General features: G+C 35.8%; 1 protein-coding gene across 9 annotated transcripts in view; it reads left to right on the top strand.

The window, feature by feature from the left end:
- LOC138182723 (nucleolysin TIAR) overlaps positions 1-25,687 on the top strand; it is a 585,490-nt gene extending 559,803 nt beyond the window's left edge. For 3 of the 9 annotated variants that reach the window (XM_069118842.1, XM_069118847.1, XM_069118846.1), the window contains 4 exons: positions 6,169-6,298; positions 8,540-8,781; positions 13,832-14,012; positions 15,091-15,378. In XM_069118842.1, coding sequence (XP_068974943.1) covers positions 6,169-6,298; positions 8,540-8,781; positions 13,832-14,012; positions 15,091-15,207 — 670 coding nt within the window. In that variant the 3' untranslated portion in view covers positions 15,208-15,378. Of the gene's footprint in view, positions 1-6,168; positions 6,299-8,539; positions 8,782-13,831; positions 14,013-15,090; positions 15,379-16,045; positions 16,158-17,193 lie in introns of those variants that run through there. The other 6 variants (XR_011173870.1, XR_011173869.1, XR_011173868.1 and 3 more) reach the window with 6 other exon arrangements.
- Positions 25,688-25,894: the final 207 nt, after the last annotated feature.

The raw sequence follows: 25,894 nt of genomic DNA, 5'->3' as shown, positions 1-25,894 counted from the left end.
ATTCACTTAATAAATATCGACGTAAAAAACGTATAGTTTAATTAACCGTACTTTACGTCGGTTTAATAAAATGGTAAAAAGTATAAATTCGAGCCAACGTTCCTTTTTGCCAAATTTCGCTTGGCAAGCGTCTAAAATCGAAAAGCAAGAGGCAGGATGCGTCACGAAGTTTACCGAGTATACTGATAACACGATGATGTCTTTAACCGAACTTTTGGCATCTGACAGGGATGCAATGATGCTTTCAAAATTGATAGCTGATTTCGGAATGCGGCCAGAATCACTTGCGTATTCAATCGATATCTTCGAATATCGGTACGTCGTCATACAATTAGAGTGAAAATAATCATGACTGTGCAATTTCAGAGACCACGTACTGCAATCATGAACTTCTCTCATTTGCCTCCAGGCAAATTGTGCGTGATACAATCCGTTCCACGTGTGATTAGTTTCAGTTTTCAATTCAAGTCGTCGTGCGGTAATAAAGACAATTTACTTTTAACGGCAGGTATGAAATTATTTTTGTTCGAGAGTTTTAATTCTATAAAATGAAAACTTGTGACACTAATGAAACTGTAAAATAGATTTGTACAAGTACGGTACATACATAGCTGAGTCCCTAAATTATTAATGTTTCAAATGTATTTTTAATAAACTAAAGTAAAATAATACGTAATAATAATAATTGTTTATAGTATATATATATATATATATTATATGCAGGATGCGGTCATAACATGTACATAACAATAACATGTACAAGCAGGCACGAGATGATTCCTTATGGAGAAATAAGAACAAAATATGGAATAAAATTTTTTCAGTTAAGGCTTAGTTTACGAGAAAATCGAGTTTGAAAATTTACGAAGTGTATTTGAATATGGTTAATTCCGGACTAGGCAGGATTAAATAATCGACAGGAAGTTATTCTACGTGTGAAAATAAGTCGAAAACGTAGAATAACATTTTTTCTCAAGACGTTTTGTTTCCGAGAAAAATAAATTTGAAAATTTATCATACGCGTGTACTAGGTCGATTCTTAACTAAACGCGTTGGAACTTTATTTTCTTGAAAATGAAGCCCCAAACGGACAAATTTTATTCTAAATTTTCGGCTTATCTTTACACCTCGTGAACAACCTCCTGTCGGTTATTTAGTACCAATCCGGAATTAGCCACGTTCAAGTATATTTGATAAATTTTCAAACTCGATTTCCTCGAAAACTAAGTCTTAAATGAAAAAATTTTATTCCATATTTTATTTTTATCTTTTCATAAAGAATCACCTCGTGCTCGCTTGTATACGTTATTCGGCTGCACCCTGTATACTATAATAAATAAGGTATTGTTCTCTCATATAGTTGTCTTTCTTTCACAATCTTCGAAGCAATTGTTGTATCTTACGTACAGCTTTGAGGTCGTAAAGGCTCAACCAGTTATGAAAGTCGTAAGTTTTATCACTTTATCCACATTTTTAAAGTTCACATAGTGATCATTCTCATCGTATTTATAAAAGCGAGAATTATTGAACGTCTGGCATACATTTAACGTAAATAAGATTGCACGATGAAACATATTATTATCTAATTGTACCATCAACATAGTTAACATAGATGCGAAAAATGTATAAATATGTACATTATGTATATAGTACATATTTTATCTAAAAACGAATACGCGTATCAGTTATTTTTGTATTTGTAGTAAATTCCTATACGTTATGATAACGTACAATTCTTATGCATTCTTCCATAGATGATCTTACTCGAATTTTCAAGCGAAAATAGCAAAGATATATTTTATAAAAAATTGGTCAAAAATGATTTTCTACTTCTGCAAAAAAGTTCCAATTGATTTTGTTCTCCAGCTATGTATTCCAATCCGTCTTTCGCCTTTCATTTCAATTGCTGTGATTTATTACTAATAGATAGGTAACGACAGCTTATCTGACAAGTTATTCTGCAATACAATTCATTGAAATAATGATCGGTGCGATCAATATATTATCTTTTCCATAGATATACCAGGATAAGGTGGCATTCACAAGCATCGTAATTTTTTTCTACTTTCTCACACTTTGCCACGTAAATACACATATACGCTACAGAGAGTAGACAATACACGTTCCAATAATTGAATTCTATTGTCAAGAGAAATGAAGGCTATCAAATAACTCGGATGACTCAAGGAATCGCCTCTGATTCACGACTAATGCCTTCGCGGCTACTTACGTGGGGGAGAGAATGTATATCGTTCTCTGATCGCTAATCATATTTACCGTCTTGCTCGTCCCTTTCTCTCTTTCTAGCTCCTTTGTTGCACGTAGTATATACGCCTATCACACACGCATACCTTCTGTGGCAGCCAATCACACGTTCTAAAGTTCACGTGCTACGTTATCGCAATAACGGCATACATCATCACGCAATACCTTTAAATGTCCATTTCACGATTAGCCATTGTTAGAATGCAATATGGCGATATTTTGCGTGACGGAAGAACGATCATAATGGACGCGAGTAACAAAGATCGACAGATCGGAGAAACATTTTCACTTTCGATGTATACACATATATATCGTACCAATATCTTTTAATCCTTTTACGATATAATAAGGCGACGAAAAATTCAAAATGGTCGATTCAGAGAATAATCAATTGGTAACAAATTAACTCACAGAAACGAATATGTAATTCGTATTTCGAGAATTAATCATTGATCTTAGCGTAATGAAATTGCGAGATTCGTGATAAGTAGAATCGAGGATTCGACTTGACTTCTGACAAGCATATTTCATAGTTCGCTCAAGATTCTCTTTAAAAGAGTTTAAAGACGATCAATTTTCCTCCTGAATCGGAAAACCAGAAAGAGTATGAGAAGACGGATTCAAAACAAGCGATGCTTGTGGAAGAAAAAGGCGGGATCATAAGGAGGCGAAAAAACTCTTTCTCCGCAGCAGTTCCTTCGAGTCTGACTTGGTCGACGTTTCTCGCGCGCGTTCTATGCTGTTCGGCATCATTCTTCTTTCTTGTAGTCCCGCCGCTAGCAATCGCTGTTACCCCAGTATCTCTTCGTATGTCTTCTGCAGTTCCGCCACCCGTGGACAATGTCCGTCGTTCGGATATCTTCCGTCTAATTGCTCTTCCCTCTTTCATTCTTCTATAGTCAGAAACTCCGGAAACGAATATCTCGGGATGACGTATGGACTTACTCTTGGATACACTGTATAGATGGTTGCAGAGGAGTGAAAAAGAAGTATGGAGGATGTAAGAGAGGCGAAGAAAAAGAGAGAGAGAGGTCCTTTCTTCTCGGTGAAAAGAAAGAATCTTATCTACTACTGGTTATCGGTCGGGCTTTGGTCGGTGTGAGAACGAGGCGATGGCAGAAAAGGGGTTGGTTGCTGACGATGACCATCCTTCGTCGTACTCGAAGACGTGGATGGAGAATGAACTCCTGGACGGAACTCCTATTGTGGCAGTCCCGGGCGAGGATGTTAAAAGTGACCTAATCTCTCGATAAATTCGATGATTTTTCGTTGGTCCTCGCTGGCAGCCGGTGTCGTATTCGTCAATCCACGATCGAGCTCTCGTGAGACGCTCAAGCGACGAAAATTGATCGAATTTTGTTGGGAAACGTGCTTGGAATGGACAGCCGATAACTGATATACGTTTTAAAGTAACTGGATATGGGATACGAGCATTGAAAGTGCTACCACCTAGTATTCGAATACTCCCAATCTTCTTTTTTTTTTTTACAAATATTAGCCTGCTCTTCTTTACGACATTTTGTATTTTAATATCGACGCAGATATTTTGCTGTGAATTTTATTTTTCAAAATATTGCTATTTAGTTTTCCTATTTACGATATAAATTGAATATGTTTCGTTTCAATTCAGTTTTTATATCATATATGTTATTATTCGTTCATGAAGCCTATAAAAAGAGGAATAAACGATAGCTTTTACCTACTTTGTTAAATTCAAATTCATTTATCAAAGTTATAACAACTAAGCGTAATAAAGTGTATAATTAAAAATGTTCGCGTGTACTGGAAGTTATAATAACGCGACTCACTGCTGTTTCTTGCAATTGACAGTAAAATGATCAGTGAAACGATATTTTACTTGGCATAATAAAGCTTTCGAATCATAAATGCGAAATAAATTATTCCCGTTACAAAATCAGTTTATCTGCCCACGTAATTGAATGCTTTACAAAGCACGTTGTCCATTGCTGGGATTTATACGTACAAACCTGAATCCAAAGCGTTTCTCAAGAAACAATAAAGTTACTTCGCTCATTGCTACGTTCGTCAAACAATTCAAAGGCAGGTACAATGCACAAAAACAGGTATTACGTTAAAAGAAACCATTTATCAATCAGAGTTACCACTTGATTCTGAAGACTGCTATTTAAAAATGCATCTTTCTATACAATCTGTGACACAGCATCCGCGATGTACGAAGGATAAAGTATAATATACAAAAGATTTCATACAGATCAAATTAATCGTAACGAAATAATAGAATTTCAACTTAATAATATCTTGCCTAAGTACCTTGTTATATTCTGCTAAAAAAATAAAAGAAAAGACACGATATGCGAGAATTAATTCTTGTCCTTAACTTTTATAGTTTAACGTTTCTCGAATTCGCTCCATCGTAATGCAACCCCGTTCATTAACGAACGGAAACTGCAGCCCGAATCCTGCAGGGCAAGCATCCGTATATAAGATTATCTTTATAATGCCTCTAAAAAGGACGTGTTTATGTCCGGCCACACGGCATAACGTACCCCCTTCAGCAGCCGGTTACATAGACGACATTTACGAGGACATACCACCCCCTCGGCCCATCTGAATCTTGGTTGAATGCCAAATGGCAAACCTTAACCTCGCCGTAATTGAAGGACTCGATAAATAAAGGCTACGTCTGCGTTTTCAGTAATGCGATCCGGCTGTTATCCGGTGCGAGCAGCGGCATTTTGATTTTCGCGTGGTGTAATAAATAAATAATCCGCGACAAAGAGGAAGATAAAGCCGACCGATAGGAGTAGCAGCAGGCCATGCGGTTAACTCGGTCGTTATCGACAAAATGATAATATCACCGAGGGTAGAGGGTGTTTGTTCACATGCTCGATACACTTTGAACGCTCTCCAAACTGTATGAAATTCAAAGTAGCACCGCACGATATACATATACGTGAAACTACGATTTAACATGGAATCTCTAGATCCACGGGTATAATCTAGATTCGGCGGGATTCACAATTATCGTGCTTATTCGTGCGCACGGTAAACTCGCATAAATTAAACTGCAAGAGTCGCTGAGAGCACTAGTAGCCGACCATTTCGTTAAAGCTACGATAATAAGGTTCCGTGTAACTGGCGGAAAAAAGTGCAGCCAGATCGTGCTACATATTTTTCTTCACAGGCGTGCATGCGTATTTGTAAATTCTGTCTATCCTCGTAACACGTGGCGGCAGCAAATACGCTTGAAACGAATTTTTAACGCCCGTCCTTTAATTGCTTTTTAGAAAGAGGCTACTATATGCATAATTGTCTTTACATATCATCTCCAGCTCTCCTCTCAGCTGTCTCTAACAAAAATCCGAAATTTCGATGTTGCCTCTCTAGGGATAAATTGATGTAACGTGTTATAAAGATTTTATTAAAAAATATTACAGCGCGAGATCGTGGATTTCAACGAAGTCCCTTTCCCTTTTCTGTTCGTTTCTTTTCTTTGAGAATTTTGGACGGTATTACTTAAATAAAATATGTGGAAAATTGGGACAGTTAAGATAAAGAATTGATGTAATCCAAACCCTCAGTTAGTACCATTGAACGATAGATAATTCACAAACGTTTGAAACAAGCTACTTCATTTTTAAGTACTTTGTGAAACGAGATGAAATTGTTCAATACGCGACACTAGAAAAGATTTGATGACAAAGACACATTTTTTGTCTATCGAATAATTCTTTTGTCGAAATAATTGCTCTTATTTATCTGCCTGTCAGCACAAGCGGATTTAAAATGAAAAGAGACATTGTTCTTTTGAAATAATTGACGATCGTCGAATTCGTTGAACCTTAAAAATTATTAAGTGTGAAAGCATTTGAACGAAATGTTGAGAGCTAATCTGAAATTCGTGGTTTGGTTGTATTTCAGGTTTTCTACCAAAGAATCGGCGACACACGCTATTGTGGCAGTACACAACACCGACATCAATGGTCAAACGGTGAAATGTAGCTGGGGCAAGGAGAGCGGGGATCCAAACAATGCTCAACAAACTGGACAGGTAAACGTTCGCTCTTTTATCGACCTCTCATGGAAAGAGGAAGCAATGAAATTCGCGACAGAATTCTGGATAAAGTTTGAAACGAGACGCTTAAGATAAAATTTCAAATAAAGTTTCCAATCACTTCTTCCATCGATCGCGGAAAATGGCAACAACGCTGGCCAACTAAGAAAGGGAAATAAAAGAGAAGGCCTTTGTACATTCCCTTTCGTAATTCTTCGAATACAGTGTGTGAAAAATGAATAAAGATACAGAATATTGTAACGAGGATAAAAATAGGGATACTTTTAGAACTCATAATATACGTATATCATGATTAACACAAGAGATCGAATGAAATCGATATAAATTCAAGGAGAATATCCTTCAGCAGGTTTATGCTTGAACTATGTTTTAACCTCGAGATATGTGCCAAAGATCCTAGCAATTAATACCAAGTCCACTTCGAACTAGAACATGAGTTCGGTTTGAATTAGGGATTGAGATATCTTGGCAAATGCATTATCATATAAGTCCGTTCGATCGTATTGTATATATGTCCTTGGTAAGCATTCTATATAATTGAAACTAAATAAGAGGCAAGCACAATTTCAAAATAGAAGGTCTCTTAAATTATCCTGCGATTTTTATTTTCATTAAATTACAAGCGAAAACAAGTAAACCGAAATAGACGAAAAATTTTCATTTCATTAAGGATACGTATCTTAATAAGATCAACAAGAAGAATATTTCTCATTTCGTTAAACATACAATACTAATATCTACGAGCGTTGATCGTATCGAAGAGAAACGCAAGGCACAGACGTATTGCGCCTCGTTACCAAGAATAAATCGCAAAAACCAGCCTCCTACGAGATATTGGAAAAAGGAAATAGTTACAGTATTCGATTGCCTGTTCCATCCGGTTCGGGCTTTGCGTTCAGTGCATGACCGACTGGTACGAGCCTAGTAGAAGAGTAAAAACGGAAGGAGGAAGGGAGGACAGGGAATCGGGCAAGATTCCGGTCTATTCACGGGTCTTGCTCTAAAGTGTGTCTGTCGGGTCTCTTAGCAATTAGCGCCGGTAGGACGAGTAAGTACGTCCGATCTGGGAATGGTAGCCGAAGTACGCCCTCTTCTCCCTTGTACTCTCCTCAGCAGTACTTCCGTCCATCCATCCACTGTTACTCGGCCCGTGACATCGCTCTAATTGATCCCTATTCCCATAACGCGCTTCTCCCACGAGTAGTACCGGGATATCGCATTACTACGTATCTCATCATGCCTCAGTCTCATACTCGACGCAGTTGGTCTGCTTTCATGTTCGATCTCCTTCTTAACCAGGCTAAATTAATCGCCAGGTGGTGCGCAGGATAATTCACGTCTCAAGATTTTGGCTTGTTCGCATGCAGCTTTAGAAGGTGTGAACGTTTAGAACCCGGTACAATTTCTGAAAATACAGTGAGTTACGAAAGTATCCAAACACTTGCAGAGGTATTTTATGAATATATTGGATTGTAAAACGATTGATATTGCATCGATGCATTTAGAATGCGCATAGAAGTATCAAGTAAATCCAGTTATCTTAATTTTTTAATTTCCTTGTTACTTGAAGACCAGAAGGAAGTATTTATCTGGTAGCCTGTATGATATAAATTCACCGAAATGATTAAAAGACACAAGAAACTTCAAATATTCCGATATATCTTGAAAAATTTTGGGATGCTGGGTACGTAGGACATTCCCGTTAAAGAGAACAGCACTGGATAAAAGAAGCAACACTTCGTACATATATAACATACTTTCCTCCAATTTCTAATATCATTTGTACTAAATATACGCAAATACAAAACGTAGATGCCTCGTTGGTCATATAGCATCGTAACATTTAAGAATCAGGCAAACGTTACAAAAATTAGTTACCTTCTAAGAATCTATAATCTATAAAAGCAAGATTAGCATTTCTTCTTCCTTTCTATTTTCAATCTGACCGATCCAATCCATTTCCCACGCGAACAATATTTCCATCGGAGGATTTTTCCAGTAACCATCCACAGGGAAAATTCCTATGAACTTAACGGCAGCGCGTTACAGTAAACGCGGAGTCTTTGATGCAATAACGATTTAACGGCATATATGAGGCATTAAGATGAGTTTTAAACGAGCAGTATTAGCATCTTTAACCGTATAGAGATGGTTAAGCATAAAATCTAGGCGATGCTCCTAGTCTTTTTTATTTCATTGATCACTGTGCTCTTCCAGGCGTTATCGTCGGCGACGTACCCATACTACGCGGCGGCAGCAGCTGCCGCCGCGGCGGCGGCAGGCGTCGCGGGTGTCGGAGGCGTCGGTGGCGTCGGCGGAGCTGGCCAGCTAGGATACTGGTATCCGCCCCAATCTTATCCTACGACAGCGACGCAGATGCAAGCTGGTGGCTTCCTCCAAGGAATGCAAGGATATACTTATGGACAGTTCGCCGGATATCAACAGGCGCAGTACATGGGGTAAGCTCCCTTATGCTTTTACCGTACAGGGTAATTCTGTGATACTATACACTATCGGCTGAATACCTAAGTAGGTTACAAATGGTGAGGATAAATGTGACTTTTATTTCGTAAATTGTATTTTTCTTGCATTGAGTTTGGTGTATTATAATGTAATCATCGAGAAGGTAATGTAATTTTAATTCGGAAAAATAGGATTGAAATGTCATTAGAACCGCAGTGTTTTTCTCTTCTGATGTATGGGTACTTCACTGTGAAATGATATGAAATGAGTTATGTAGCGTCAGTATTGGACTCGCTGAATTTGTCATATTTCCTTGATATAGGTGTTAATGAATAGTAAATACCTATGAATAGTATTACTCTTGAATATTCTTTTATATATATTATATTTTTTATAGATGAGATTCACTAAATATTATTTATACATTGATACACATTTCGAATTGTTGGGAGTGTAGAAGCAGCATTTAATTAAAGAATTAAATTTCCTATATAATATTTTAATATTTGTCTTCTTGGCAGGTAGAATATTTCAAATTAGTATTAATATACGGCATACTTCAAAAAATAATCTAGAAGACACGGTGACATACAATCTAATTTAATTGCTGTCTTTATTTCTTTATTTATAACTAATTATCTGCACCTTATACTAACAAAAAGATTGTAGTGTAATAGCAGAAAAGTATTAAATATATCTATTCCGTTATAAATCAAATTATCAGTTTTAACATGAAAACGTACTCCTACTGCTCTGTTATCATTAACAAACTACTAAATATATTAAAAATGAATAATAACTAACAAAACTTTTAAAGACGAAATATAAATGAAATGAAAACAATATGACAAAAACCTTTTAGGAGATGTTCATCCTACTTAAAACCTACACCAACATGTTGAATATAGTGTAACCCCTGACCATCCTAGTCTCATCATTGATCTTAATCAATTAGGCGAAGTACCGAGTAGCTAATATATACCAGTAAACGTAAACATAGCTCAGTAGGTCAAGTCAGTTCTTATAACATCGTAAGTTAAAACGTTGGCTGAAGTTAATGTACGTCGCTAATGTTCATGGCACAATAGCCTGCAAATGACCGATGAAAATTGCACATTATTATACATCGTTGAATTCGTAGTGAAATCCCCGACAGAAATAAACTAACATTTCCTGCGAAATGCTAAGAAAAGATATAGAGTTATAGTCTTTAAAAATGATCAATTTCTATGTACAGTGATAGATAATTAGTAACTTTATGTTTTTACTAAGTGTAAGAATAAAATTACCTAATAGTTGTGTAGAATAAATCTGTGATATTGATAAAGGGATCTCAGTACTTGTGATATTTTCATGTAATATTTCCATTCAGTTCTAATTATGATTACAAAATTATAGATGAGATAATATGAAATATATATATGTTCTTTTCTGTATTCATAAGAACTGTTTGATAAAAAGAAAAATAAATTATGTTCTGTGATATCTAAAAGATATTTGATTTTATTACAAAAGTCAGTGATAGAAAACTTGAAAGCTATACTTTCCTGTCAACTATTTTCAAATTTTAATTTCTCACACGTGTATTAATAATCAATGATCAAAAAGTCAATTTACTACTCAATAAAAAATAGCTTTTATTCTACTATTTACGTAAATGTGAAAAACAAACGAATGCTATTCTTATCGATTTGTTACCGATCTGATTTGTTACGAGTATTGTCTTCGTTTTCGTACACATACCTACCTTTCTGTACAAAGAACCAGGATCAATTGCAGCTAGATAGTTATTCGAACCTAGGTAGTTACTGCACAAGCAGTTACTTGAAACGAAACTATGTACTTTTGTTGAAACGAGTTAAGTGACAGCAATTCGTTTGATTCCAGAAAATAAAAGTAGACAAACTTTAACAATACGCTGCTCGATTTTCTGTTTCAATTTCCCGAACGAAGACAGTAGCTTCACACACACCGACTATTTATCGACGATACAAAGAATATATTTATTATTATATAATTAGTAACTTTGTATACCAATAAGATTTTATAGCTTCTTTATAAATATCTTTCGTGAATTATTAATATTTCATTCGCTTTAAAGTTATAATACAAATTATTTCCAATGACTTCAACGTGGAATCTCGAACAACAAATATGCTTGCTTTATCTAACGCGATATTATATCACATTTTGCTAGTACAAACGATTATATCAGGCTAAGACTTCCGGCTATGGTGGTAATAAAACGGTGAATAAATTTAATTGAAAATTTGACGATGTCATAAAATAGTAAATATTGCCAGCCTTTAAACTGTAACCTGAGAATGTGTAGAGCACAAAAGAGCACAACTTTTAAGGATCACATAGTATAAAGGCCAAGGTAATTTCTGGGATAGAATATCTTTCGACGCTTTTACGATCTATGAAATGACGCCCTTAAAGTGGGTATCCGAATGCTTCTGGAGTATTCTCAGGACTGTAAAGTAGAAATGGTACACGTTCGAAATAAACTAAAGCTCTCAATTGTGTGCATCATACGTTGAAGGGTTGAGACTGTCATTTTACACTCCCTATGAGATTTGAGCGGCACAAAAGCCAAGAAAACGTCAGACATACTACATATTATTTTTAAATATCGCCTGACATTAAATTTATCCTTGACAAATCGATGGAATTTGAATAAGATGCACCAGTTGAGCTTAAGATGGATCACAAAACACGAAGAGAGGGAAGAGGAAAGAGTATCTCGAGAATAATAAAGTAACTTCAGAAAATGTTTACTGACTATTGAGCTTCTTGTTTTACTACGTGCCGTATAATTGATGGCATTTAATCAATCCCCAAATCACCACATTAAATCAGTTCACTCGAATTTACATATTCTTTGGTGAATTTAACCATATTCGAGTTTCCATTTACGTCTAACCCGCGTCACATTTGCTAGCTATAGCAACTAAATTTATTTACTTGTATCATAAATGAAGTCATTTGCATTCACGAAATAATTATATATTATATATTATGTAATCTGTATGTAGGTACATACAATGCTTGGTATATTTGATTTAAAATTATACTTGAACTATCAAATCCATAGAAATGACAATTTCTGATTGTTTTTACAATTACTAAAGATACGCAACTTACATTCATCAAATTTAATATTGACTTTTATTGAAGAAACATTATAGAAACATCTGTCTATTTCCATTATAATACTTATACTTCAATTACCAATATATTAATTCATTACGGGCAAAGCAGTGGAAAAATATATAAAAATAAAGTAGACACAACGCTATTGAAATATAATAATTCTTGTGCAAATAAAAAGATACATCAGTTGTTATACACACATTTAAAGAATATTTTCACAGCCCGATCACTATTACCAAAACTTGAATATGGATCGTGAAAATTTTAATTTTCGATCGATATAAATAGAGAGAAACATAAAACGCTGTGATAACATTACAATTTTATTCCTCAAATTTTTATAGGATGCCTAACCGATCGGATTGTTAAACGAAATAGCGAACGGGTACATGGTTGCACTCTTAACACAGACATCAAATCGAATTTGTGCATTTGCCGATCGCGCAATTTTTAGAGATTACGCGGCAAGAACGAACGGGGTGCTTTCTGGCAAGCAGAATATCTTTCAGCGTTCTTACGATCCGTGAAATGGCACCCTTAAAGACCGTGCCCGAATGCCTTTCAAGCATTACCAGGATTGTAAACCAGTAATGTAACACATCCTAGATAACCTAAAGTTTTCAGTTGCGTGCATCGTACGGGAAAGGGTTTGAAACCTTTATGTAACGATACATATATTCATGAATCTGGAACGTGCGATTTTATGTTTAAACCATGCCGTCTGGAAAATAAAACGTTTTCGTTATAACATCTCTAAATATTATGGTAAAAAGAGTTAACGAATTGTTAAATATTCCCAACACTTTCAATAAATATAATCACATTTGAAAATGGAACATCCGTCAAAAAAACCACGGAGACATTCTCGAAAGCATTTTCGAAAGAAAGAAAATGGTCAACAAATGTAAAACTTCAAATACGAATAAAGTATACGAACGTTCCATTGCTTCTTTAATTCGTGTCCAAAATCATTTTAAAATTCACAAAACTTGTGTAGATATTTATGCTGCATTTACTAAATATTTACTTCTCTTTTTAACATAAAGTCTGTAACATAAAGTCTTTAACGTAACTGTAAAGTCAAACAAATGATTTACAGTCTTTAATCTTTAATCACTGCAGGTAAGAATTACTCGATTCGATAATTTGAAAATATTGTATACACGTACTTTGTTTGTTCGATAGATTTATCTTTACGATATTCGTTGTGTTCGTGTACAACTTTATAAATTGTGTCAAAAGTATTATCAGAGAGTAGGCGTTGACGTTACATAATTCATAGCCATAAAAGATCTCGTGTTATAACATTGGAACGTAAATATGATATAAAGCTGTCAGTTTACTACTAACGTTATATTACAACGATTTTAAATGATACGCTACCCATAATTAGATATGTGATATGAGCGATTTTACCTTCGTTTCTTGTCGTATAAATTTCACCTAATAACTAATGCACGTATTTTAGAAACTTACTGATAAACAAGTGTCCGACTACATTTCAACGATAGTGTACATAGTAATATTCGACTATTACTTTTCCACAAATTATTAGCAAATTGCGGATATTCATGAAAATTCATATCTTCATAAACACTGGCAAAGAAATGAAACCTAACGGGAAATTTAATTAATCTACTAAATATTACACTTAATATTATATTTTGTATATTTTACATATTCTTGCATATTATGTGCATTTGTATGCATTTTTGCATCATTAGATCTCGCAGAAATGCACAAAAAACCAGAGTTTAATTATCGCAAATCCGACGTAAGTTATTATCACGTTGTTCATTTTGAATTGCAAAACTCGCGACAATTTACAAGCTTTCGAGCGAAGTTGTTTATTTGCACGGAAATTACATGTAGAAACTTGTGTAAATACAGGATGGGAATGGGTGTCCACGCTGCTGGCACGGCAGCAGGTTGGGGCCAGGGATTACCTGGGGGACCACAGTTACCGCCACACCATGCCACGACGGTCACGGCACCCCCAGGGGTGCAAGCCGCACCCCCACCACCACCACCTCCGGCACAAATGATGGCCTACCCGATGCAACAGTTCCAGGTAACCATTACTTTCCTCTCTCTCTCTCTCTCTCTCTTTTTCCTATCCGCGTGCATACTTTGTTACCTTTTGTATCTTTTACTCGAACCTATACTTGTATCTCGTACTTTGCTTTATATATTTTTGCATCAAGTATCGTCATTTTGATCCATTCGTTGGAAAACTATCGATCGATACGTCGAAATGCATCGTTGCAAATGTATAGTAACGATTCATACGCAGGGGAACAACTCTATTTTCGTATGAGGGAAAGTTATACATACGATATTAGCCCTTGGAAGCTGTTATCAAAAAAAACTTGTAATTTATAGCATCACGCGTTGAATTTTATCTCAGGATATCTTTCCTATTTTAAGCATCGATAAATCTAAATAAATATAATCAAGTGTTCTATCGTTATTCGATATTAGGCAAGAAATAGAAAAAGTTATTGTTTACAAAAATCACGAACAACGCCATTGTTTTATTACAGGATGGTAATATTAAGTTTATATGAGGTGAAATTTCATCCATAATAGCCTTTAAAATGTTAAATAGAAACAAAAGCTTTCGAGTAAAAATATAACAATCTCTTTCAGTTTCTATCCTGATTTTCATCTTTCTTGCAAGGGATCATCCTCAAATTTCACGTTAACATATATTTCTGTTAAGTATGCTGATAATCGAGATTCTAGTTTATTTTGTATAATACCCGAGGCAAAAAAGGTGTCATTCGACTTTGATACAGTTCCCAAATTTTGTCACATTAACTCGGAACAAATCACTGCGATACATATAATAATAATAATAATAATAATAAACATGGTAAAGTGATATATTTTGTTCGTCTTTTAAAAATTGATCACGTATCAACGATAATTTTTATCGAATCGATAGTGAATGAATGGATCAAATTATAATGACGATTTTATAAAATCTAGTCTTGGCTTCTGTATACAGTACAGGATTTATTGAGATGATTGAATGATGTTGATTGCGAAAATTTGTGTTAAGAGTGGCTTTTCAATAGAACTGTTAATAGGATCCCATTATCTCGATGAATGTGACAGATAAAATCTTTTTGTGTTTTTTATTCCAGTTGTCTGAAATTCCAATATGTCATGTGTTATGTAATGAATGCCACACCTTCGTGCTACATGTATGGATTTCAGTACATGTTTTCATACATATACGTCGATTCATTAACCACGCTTGATTACGCTTTGCTCTAATAATGAACTTTTCAAGTAATCACTTGCATGGATCTTATAATCATTTGTTCCAGAATCTTGTTATAATTGTGCTTCGTAGAACGCTAATCGCCTGAACGTATTGTCAGTGTTTTATTTATAACTTACAACTCCATTAACATATATAATTGTTACTTCTCATTTAGTTATCATTCCAAAATATTAAAAAAGGAAGTAGAAATTATATTATAATCATATTTGTTAAGCATTTTGTTAAGTATATTGTAATTTAACGGCATATTGAAGGTAACTTTTTGAACACTAAAGTGAAAATAGTCTATTTAATAATTGTTAACTTGAAATTCAAGCATATCTGGAACTAAAAACGTATTATGTCTAATATTACATAATTTTGTAATAACGTTTTACGTTATTTTTCAGTTATTTTGTCGTAAGCAAAAAGAGTATATTAAAACAAATCTAATTGTACTGTATTTCTAAAATATCGTTTTTATTGATGGTACTATTTGAGTTTTTCTCTGAATTAAATTTAATATATTTTATACTGAAATATAACAATATATGTATAATATACGTACACATATAATATTATCTATAGATCGATATTTATCAATTAAACTTCTTTTTTACAACTTTTAGGTTGATTTAGAAGTGGCAATAAATAAAGAAGTCTAAGTTAAGGGTACCCTTATAATTTTGCGATAAGAGTTAATGAATTTCAACAGGCTGGATATAAGCTTTCTAGGAAGTTTAGATTAAGAAATCGTATAATGGAATTACTCTACTATAAACGACACTTTCTAGTGATATAAGGAATTTATACTGTATTTTCTTTAATTTCAGTATGTATTTGAAGAAGTAAGAGGGCCTAACAATACATATTCGAGATGAGGGAATACTAATGAAAAAGAGTTATAAAGCCTATCAAGATCCTGCATAAGAATCTTTCACCACAGTAAATATTTTTGTATCTTAGTTATCATACAGTATGAAGTTTTCCAAAACCTTTCATCGTAATAAATATTTTTGTATTGTAGTTAACATACAGTAAGAAATTTTACCATTTTATCACTTGATTAAAAAGCTTCTCTTTGTATATTAAACTTAAACCTTGATAATATCAAATGTTTGAAAGTATGTTTATATACAATTTCTTTGGTTTGTTAAAATTTTCAAAGATCTTAGTATGCAAGACCTTGTATGCAAGTGATGTGCTTCATGAAAATCATAAATGAACCGACACAAAGAATAATACTACATAAACAAAATTCAACTTATTAATTATTCCTGTTTTAGTATGTTATGTTTCTTATAATACAGGCAATCCAAATGCTTAACAAATTTTCACAAAATTTTAATACAAATCATTTTAATCAGTGTATTATTTAAAAATAAAGAATATTACGAGTCGTATTTTCAATATACTCGACAGCAAATTTTGCTAAACAGAAAATGATGTAATCATGCTTAATGCAAGCTTATATAAGTGTGCCCAAGCATTACAATCACTATCATACTCTTTTGCATGATACTTAATGTGCACGAATATTAGTTGTCATATAAAGGCTGAACTACACGCTTATTCGGCTTTGTTTATATAAACTCGAGTATCTCGCTGAATTCTTTCAAATTGTCACAATACATAAGAAAATAAAATGCTATGAAAAAAATACGATGATGGTGTCTCGAGTTTAACGATGCGATACTGTAAAATATACAACATACAACACGTACAAATTAATAACGAATAATTCATTTACATTTTCTAGCTATCTATAACATAATAGAAAGTATAAACATTACTAAAAGATACTTGTAAATCGATAGAGATTTTTACCTTTTTATCGAGGCTGTTAAACGTTTGCAAAAATTAGAATTGTTGAAAAGTAAAAAAGTTAGGAAAATGTTACACTGAATTGTTCGTTATTAAATAGGAGAGATACTCGAAACCATCCGAAGGATTATTTTTATTTACATATTTCGATTCGCAGGCACAGTGATCGCTACCACTATCATCGCACGGCCTGGCTTATCCTTACTTTCAAATATCACTTTGCGTCAAGGAAACTGCATCTACAACCTGGCTCAACCTCGTATTCAACCAGAAAAGTGTCGCTGGAGAACGTATCTATAAAATGGATATCATCGTTGCGTATGAAATTGCAACTGAATGGAAGAAACGCAAGAAACAAAAGCGAGAGAGTGAACGAAAGTCTCGTTATACCAATAATATCGTCGCTAATATTTTTATTGGAATTATCCTTCTGAAATCGATCCATAGTTTCATAATCGGTCCATAAGAGAATGAATAGTTTATTGATCGAACACCACATTTAAATAATCTGAAAACGTTTACACCACACTGATACATTCCTCTGAGCGTTGTCAAAGCCAAGCAACACAATTATCTTAGGGTAATAATGTGTTTAATCATTTGCTCACACTTTTACAACATTGAAAGCAATTGAGGTTGAGTCACGGTAAAGGTAGATTCAGATCGACCAGTCTACGTGTGTTGGAATGCGAAGGATATGTGAGAGGCATAAGGAGAGATAGAGATACAAGAATGAAATGATTTTTAGAATTAAAAAGGGAAGAGCGAGAGGAAAAACGAAAGTGTGGAATGTGCGAATGAAACGTGTGAAAGATAGAGAGAGGTAGAGTGAAAGAGAGAAAGTTGTCGAGAATATTTCTATTATTTTCTTGAAATTCGGACCAAGACTTAACCAGCGTTTGTGTGTTCAAATGGTAAAGTGTGTTCTTGGTTGCGGTCCAGCTAGCGGATGAGGACTGGCTGACGCCTAGCCTTCTAGTGTGATGGTAAGCAAGTACACCCCACCAACAGGAACAACAGCTTCTACAGCAACAACAGTTACCACCACCACCACCATTATCACCACTACCACAACTACCAACAACAACAAAATTTCCGTCACCATCGACGCCACCGCGACAGCAAAAGCAACAAAAATCATGCCGCTTCCGGCTTGATGAAACATAAAAGCAGAGGGCAGAAATTGCCAAACGTAGTTAACGATCGCTTTAATGAACAGAGCAAGGGAAAAAAAGTATGACAGGAAAAGGGGATGAATTCTTATCTATAAAAGCATTTCTTAAAGTAAACGATAAAAAAAGACAAAAAAAAATGTAAGGAGAGAATGACAAAGAAAAAAGAGAGTACTTCCAGATTCCCCTAAAATTTTCACGTCCAATATAACCAGCAATCTTTAAACGGGAAAGAAAACTAACTGGTACCGTCAACAAGTCGGAGGTATCCTCTCGTCCAGTCTGTAGGGTAATGTAGTGTCTCTCTCGGCTTGAATTAATAGATAGCGTTGCCGTCACGGTAGTGTCAAAAGCTTCAGTAATGAAACACGAATTCCGGGATACGCGGACCACCATGTGATCATCAAAGACAGTTTGTAGCGTAAACAACCAATATTTTGTGTGTTGTATCGTCCACAAAGGACTGATTACGGATGAGACGAACGAGTTGACGCATGTTGAACAAGCTCGTGATTTGCACTTTCCGCCATTTAATCGACGCTAAACTCCTTTATCGACGATAAACTCCTAAAAAGAGAAAAAAAAGAGCGAAAGAAAAGCGATAGGACGCCGCCAGTTATCGACCCGTAACCCGGATTCATTATTTTTGTAGTTTGGGCTTAACAGTGAAAATTAATAAGTCGAAAACGTAAAAAGAAACTGTAAACGCGTTACTCGGAGCGCGAATCAGCGACCGTCAAGTAATCGTGCTGTATAAATGATAAATAAGAGAAATCGATAAACACGTGCACACTCGTGAAGATTATATAAAGTAAATTTAACAGAAAAAAAGTTATTATAAACGAAATTCAACAATTAGCTAGTTAGGTAGGTATGTTATAATAAAAAGTTACTCGAGGACGATTCGAAATTCGGCGGCAAGGCGGAAACAGACCTTCAGAAATTCAACGATTCCGCGTTCCTGAGGAACTGTTTACTCGACTATCGTGAACCACGGAACTGAAAGATCCACGTGTCTTAATCCATTTTCCGCCACTGCGAGGACTTCTTCCTTCGGTTATTATATTTATTATCAGACTCGAGGCCAAAAGACAAATCATGCACGAAGTCTTCGCAGAATAGTCGAAGAGCCGTTTTTATTATTCGACTTGATCCTTTTGACGCGGCACTTAGACAGTTGGATATTTTTATAAAAGATCAGCCGTATGCGCCGAGGGGTGTCGACCGATGCTGTTGGCGTGCCGATCTCGCGATTAAGATAAAACAAACGTAACACACGATACAATAAAAAAAAAAGCAAGATGAAAGGATATGAAAGGATGTAAGGAAGCGACGATCGGACAAAGCGTCATCCAGCGATCGATCGACTCCAATCAATCGTGTCGGGTCTACCGTGGTTTTTAACTTATACCTTAGATTTTTATATAATACGAATACCATAGAACCAAAGGGAAAAATCTCGACTTTAAGACGCTTAAGCAATAAATCACTAAGCTTAGGAAAGCGAAGAAACAAACCGTTTATCCCTGCGTCTCTCTACTGTAACTCGCTCTCAGCTATTCAGCTTGTGAGCTACGAATTCGTAACAACGAAGGGGTACATAGATCGGAGAGAAGGGACACGACGCGAGTTTTAAGAAATCGATAAGAGAAAAAGAAAAAAAAGAGAAAGAGAAAAGATGGAATGAATCGGTAAATGGTCTGTCCGACGTCCCGAATTTCGACTTGGCCAATCTAACGAAACAAAAGAAATAAAAAAAAAAACGAAATTGAAACAAGTGTAAGTAAGAAACAAGTGTAAGCATGCGTGGATACGCTCGCGCGTACGAACGAGAGAATGTTAGGAAGAGAGAACGAGGGTGAGCGAACGAGAGTCTGCGAATAATGAGAAATTATACAACAAGCGAGAGACGAGAAAAAAAGATTAAACAATTCGTAGATAGACACATTGCACAAACAGCACGAAAGTTAGATTAGAGATCCGTCGAGTTCCTTCCTCGCGAACGCGTATCCTGTCCTCCGATTGAATCTTTCAAAGGTTGTCTCTCTTTGTGTAATTCCGTCGGAATCGGAAAACAAAATCCCTCAGCCTTTAAACCGTTGCTATATATGTATATAGTAGCGAACAAAGAAACGAGAGAAGAGATCGTTAGAAAAGAAACAGGTTAGGGATTAAGAAAAAATGAACGCGAAGACCGACGACGGTTTAACAAGTATAACGAGGACGAAGTAATCCCATCTGATTTGCCTATCTATGATCCCCGCTTTAAACCTTCGTAACCTGTCCATACTTACTCCATGCTTCGTCTCTTTCAGTTTTAAGCACGATCCAATGCTTCCGTATCGTACTTCTTCTGTTTCGCCGTCGACCGTTCGAAATCACCCTTTGATAGACGCCCACTCTCTCTCTCTCCCTCTCCCTCTCTCTCTCTCTCTCTCTCTCTCTCTCTCTTTGCGCCCGTGTTTGTACGGTGTCTCTTTTTTTCTCAATAATGAAACTGTCTCATCATACGAGCGCGCGTCGTCGGGTGCAAAGCCATGAGTTTCGTTATGATACGATGAATCCCGTAGGATTTAGACGAGCGAACCGAATAACGGATAAAGAAACGAAAGAAATAGAGACGAGCAAAAAGAAGAAAAAGAAAAGAAAGAGGGGATAAAGGGGATGATCAAGAATGGAAAACGGGCAAAGGAAAAGGAGAAAAATGGAGAAAGGGGGAAGAAAACGGGGAGAGAGATAAAGAGAGATGGACGACTTTGTTATTAATCAAAAGATAGACGACGGATCGTGCTTTAAACGAATCAAAAGCGTTCAACGTTTTCGAATCAAAAAACGCGACGATCAAAGAACGATACAGGGACGTTTGCGAGACGTTAGAATTGATGAGATCGCGAAAGCATCGAATACAAGAGAATGACGAAATCAAACCCGCTTGGGACAACGTAGCATTTAGGAAATATCAGTAAATTTACTAATTTTCCGAACGATTCGATACGTAGTACGTGGATATGGATATAAAAGGTGTGCCTTCAGTCCATCTCGCGGACCACAAATATTTCGTACCATTAATTCCTTGTAAACTAATATTGTTCTATTCGGCGAGAGAAAACGAGCAAACGTTTCTATGCCTGAAACATAAAACGTATGTAAGTATATAAATCTGACAACTACGCGTAATTCGATAATCTCTTAGTGTCTTCCCAGTACGAAAAGCATCTCGAACTTCACACAAATTTTACGTAGCAAGATTATTTGTTAAAATTTATTACGATTTATAGATGTTCGATTTTATTGTTGAAATTGTTAAATTAGTTGAATTAGTTGATTAATTTTCATTTAAATTTGACTATCCGGTTGACTCGGGTATTTATTGACGTTTATTTCTCAAACGGCGAATCTTCGTCCGATTATTCATATCCTTATGTAGTTTTCAAATTGACACTCTGTATACTCCATACGAGATTAGTGGAATATTTTCATTCGGATAAGTTGTTTCGTGTTGATAAGTTTAAGGCGAGAACTATACAGATGAATCAAAAATTTGTACAATGGAGAAATTTTTATCGTGTACTTAAAACATAAGGATTGTGGCCCAAGATTTAAAACCAACACCAAACATATTTCACTCTATGCCCGTCAATTGTTTTATAATTGATAAACACGAGAGAGGTAAGAGCCATTTGTAAAAAAAAAAAAGAAAAAGAAATTACACGAACATACAACGAAGTGATACAAAATTCAATAACACGTTATCGTGAAGCGCGGACGTGAATCATTGGCTATTCCAAACAGTAACGGAGTTCTGTTTCTCGACACAAACGTAATGAAATACACAGCCTAAAGGACACGGTACCGATCGCGAGGAAGAAACGAAAGAATTATAAATAAATATATACATACATATAAATACAAAAAAATATATTATATATATATATAAATAAATAAATACCAAAACGTGCAGCGACGACGAAAGCTGTTATTTTGAATCGTCGTAAGCGAAAAAAGAAAGCGCTGTGCGTGAGATAAAAAAAGAAATAGCTTTTAAGAGACGACATAAGAACATAAGTGAAACAAAATATCGTGTACATTATTAGTTAGGCGAACAAACAAGAAAAAAAATAAAAATATAGGTTATTTTTCTGAAAAGTGGAACGAGCGAGAGAAAAAGGGAAAAGGGCGGCGAATAAAATGGCAGGTAAGAGTTAGAATGTACGACGTAAATCGTAGCGTGAATTTAAGGGGCAGCGCGAGGCGTCGTATTGAAAGAAAGTCGATTAAAGGGGGGATGGGGGATGAAGGAGAAAATCAAATCATACGTCTGGTACACTCTACTCTTACGTCCTTCGGCCGTATAATCACTCCCCTTGCCAGAAAGTTCACTTCTCGACTCGATTCCACTTTCAACGGGAAGAAAGAGAGTGGTCCCCCACTCTTTTAAAGAATCAGCGGGGATCCTCGTCCTGTAAAAAGTATTTGAAGAATGACGCCTTAAGCATTAAGGCGTGTATAGAACTTACCGCTAGTCTCGAGTACGTTGTCTAGGTAATAAAGCGAATGAAGCTAGCCAAGTAAAATACACGGCGCAGCGTCAAAGGGAAAACCAAAAATGTAGTATAAAGTGATAAGTAGATAATTAATGTAATTTAATTAGTAGAAGATACCACGGGGTTTTGGAAAGTAACGACCACGAAGCGAGAGTGGAATCGAGGAAAACCGTGTAAAGAAATTTAGGCAAAAAAGGGTGAGAATGATGCGAACAATACAGAAGGATGAGAGCAAGAGAGAATGGGAGAGAGAGAATGCACGCTAGAGTGATACGTCTAATAGAAAATGGTCAAATCCATTTATGGTACCTAAGTCATGTGCGTAATCACGCCCAGGAAAAGGAATACAAAATGACACGTACACTGACATTCGTACAGGTAAAACGCACGCACGCACGCACGCACAAACACACGTACACGTATGTAAATACACACGTACAAACAAAATCACATTCTCTACGCGGCAGCGTACGTATAGAGAACGTAGCGGCGAGAAACTTAACAACAACTCTAGGCTTAGTAATCTAGTCTAGCTTGACGATCGCTAAGTTAACAAATAAGAAGAAGAAAAGAAACGTTCACGAAAAAAAAAATGAATAGCGCAATAACTATATCCGCAAATCACATCGAGCACCGTTACACGACATATACACACATGCACACATAAATACTACACGTAAACGTAAAACACAACAAGGCATAAACACGGAAATAAAAATATATAGGAAACAAGCTGCGGCTGCTGCCTCCATCCTTCGTCCGTGTTCGAGACGCAAACTCTAGAATTTCTACAGCCCTGTAACGCATCCGATATTTCGCAATTCTCGCCGTTTCAAGAATTTTTACCGTCGTGTCGTTTAAGCTTCAGCAAGCTGGCATACCAGCTGCCTAGCCGTTATCGAATCACGACATTCTCGCGTTACCACGACCCAGTTCCTTCTTTTTTTTTTTACCAACCTCCTCTCCTATTCTTCTTTCACACTTACTGGCATCTTCGACTTTCTTTCATTACTACGTATCACGTCTTTGTGACATTCTTTTGTCCCGACGTCCTTTCTTCTTCGTTTTGTCTTCTGGCTTCCTTGCCATCCTTCTGTGCCGAACGACCGAATCGCTCTACAAATGATTTCCTACACAGAAGGATTCCTCTCGTGGAGATTTACCAAATATGATAGCCGACAATCATTCAAGAAACATACACTTAGAGACTTGTACGTGTTCCTCTCATCGAGGACTAAGTGAAAATAATTAACCAAGTTCCAGTATGCTTTCACGCGACGTCTTACGAACAATGGACAGAGAGGATTATCGGCATCGGCGGCGAAGGAAAATAGGAAACGCCATCGCATCGATTTTGTCAAACGCCCTGTTAATATTCTATGTATCGAGTCACTACACCTTCGCTTTTAACAAATATACAACGAAACACTGTTTCAATGCGTCAAAAGCGTTACACGCGCATAAAGCACATATAAAACATATCACTGCGTTGTTTAGCAAAGTCCGTGAATCTTCGTTAGAAGTCGTAGAAAGAAACAACAAATGTAACGTTGTTGTTAGATCCAGTGGCGTAAGTCGCAAGTATTGGCCGCTTAAAGCGGTTTTTGTTCTTGATAGAAGTGAAACGGTGAATGAAAATATGAAGTTTGTATGGTAGAGTTAGGAAATTTAAACAGAATGCTTGTTAAGTATCTCGTATTGTTTCGTAGACAACCTCTATAATTAAAATTGGTAACGTGATTACATTCCTATATAAAATTCTTCGTTCTTTGTACATGCTTCGTAAACAAAAAATTTTCATGATTGAAATTGATTTAACTATTTCGTATAGGAGAAATTTATTTTACGTAGAAGTTATCCTTTTACGCAATTTGTCAACCGTTCCTTCGACCATACGCAGACAGACGGACTGCGTGTACCTATCTTACCGTCCTATAAAATAACATTGTTTAAGAGTAGTTACATTTGTTTAAAAATGTTACTCTGAGATGATACGCGCCAAGTAAGATCACGGCATATACAGTAATTAAACGATCATGTAACGTTGTACATATATAGAGTCGTTTCGCATATGTAGCAAGAATCTAGAGAAATACGACGTAGAAGACTATAGATAACTATCAGATCTAGGTAACCGTACGATTTAGTCACAGCTATTGCTGATTCTTTGTAGCAGCCCGCAGTGGAGTATTCGTCTGTCCTTTGTGTACAAAGAAGATTTTGTGTTTGTACAAATGAAAGAAAAAGAAAATTGGTGAACAAAATTGTGTATTTAACCGTTTGCGCTTGTTTAATGTTGTACAAATAATATCGCATCGGATTCTGAAACATCGTAAAAAGAGCGTAGAAGTCATGTTGGTAGATTAAACATAACATGAAAATATCGTCGTCGATAATTGTTAACCATGAAATACAACGCATGTAAGTAGGCCAAGCAGAGAAACGTAATACTTTAGTGAATGCACATAAACGCAAGAATTCCTGCTTTTATCGTCGATAACTTGGCTCTCCTTTCGTTCAAATTCATAGTAGGAAAAAAAATATAGAATGTTACGAGCGCAATGAAAATAATTCAAGTGTTTAACAAATGGATGACATGCACGGTTTTCTTTATTCACGGGGAAACAAAAACGTCAAACACCGGGAAATCTAGTCTTGAACTTTCGAAAAGTTTATCCGCTTGAATTCAATCATCACCTGTAACGTCATCTTGTCAATCGGAAACTGGCAAAAGGGTAGGAAGGCAGCAGTCAAGCCACTCTAGAATACCGATGCTGAGTACCGTGAAAACAGTTTAGCGTTAACACAAGAATGTTTAACAGAAATTTGTAAGAGATGATGCACACAGCGAAAGAAAGCAAAAGTAGGAGCCGTAAGCGTAGTCACCGAGCATACCTTAAAATAACATATGTATATGATCATATAAATATATATATTACAAAAAAAGACTACAAAAAACCAACACGCGCATCTATATGTGTATACATACATACGTCTATATGTATATGTATATATACACACACGTATAATACAAAAAAAAAATATGTATATTATATATACATACCAGATATAAATGTGTAAGAAGATAATAGCCGACAACTAGAGATTATATCGAGTATAAGCTTAGAAACGAGAACAGGAA

Source organism: Bombus flavifrons, chromosome 8 (assembly GCF_040668555.2).
Source record: "Bombus flavifrons isolate JBK064 chromosome 8, iyBomFlav1_principal, whole genome shotgun sequence".
Taxonomy (NCBI): Eukaryota; Metazoa; Arthropoda; class Insecta; order Hymenoptera; family Apidae; genus Bombus; species Bombus flavifrons.
The sequence above is the reverse complement of the archived record's forward strand: the minus strand, read 5'-3'. Positions and strand labels throughout refer to the sequence as shown.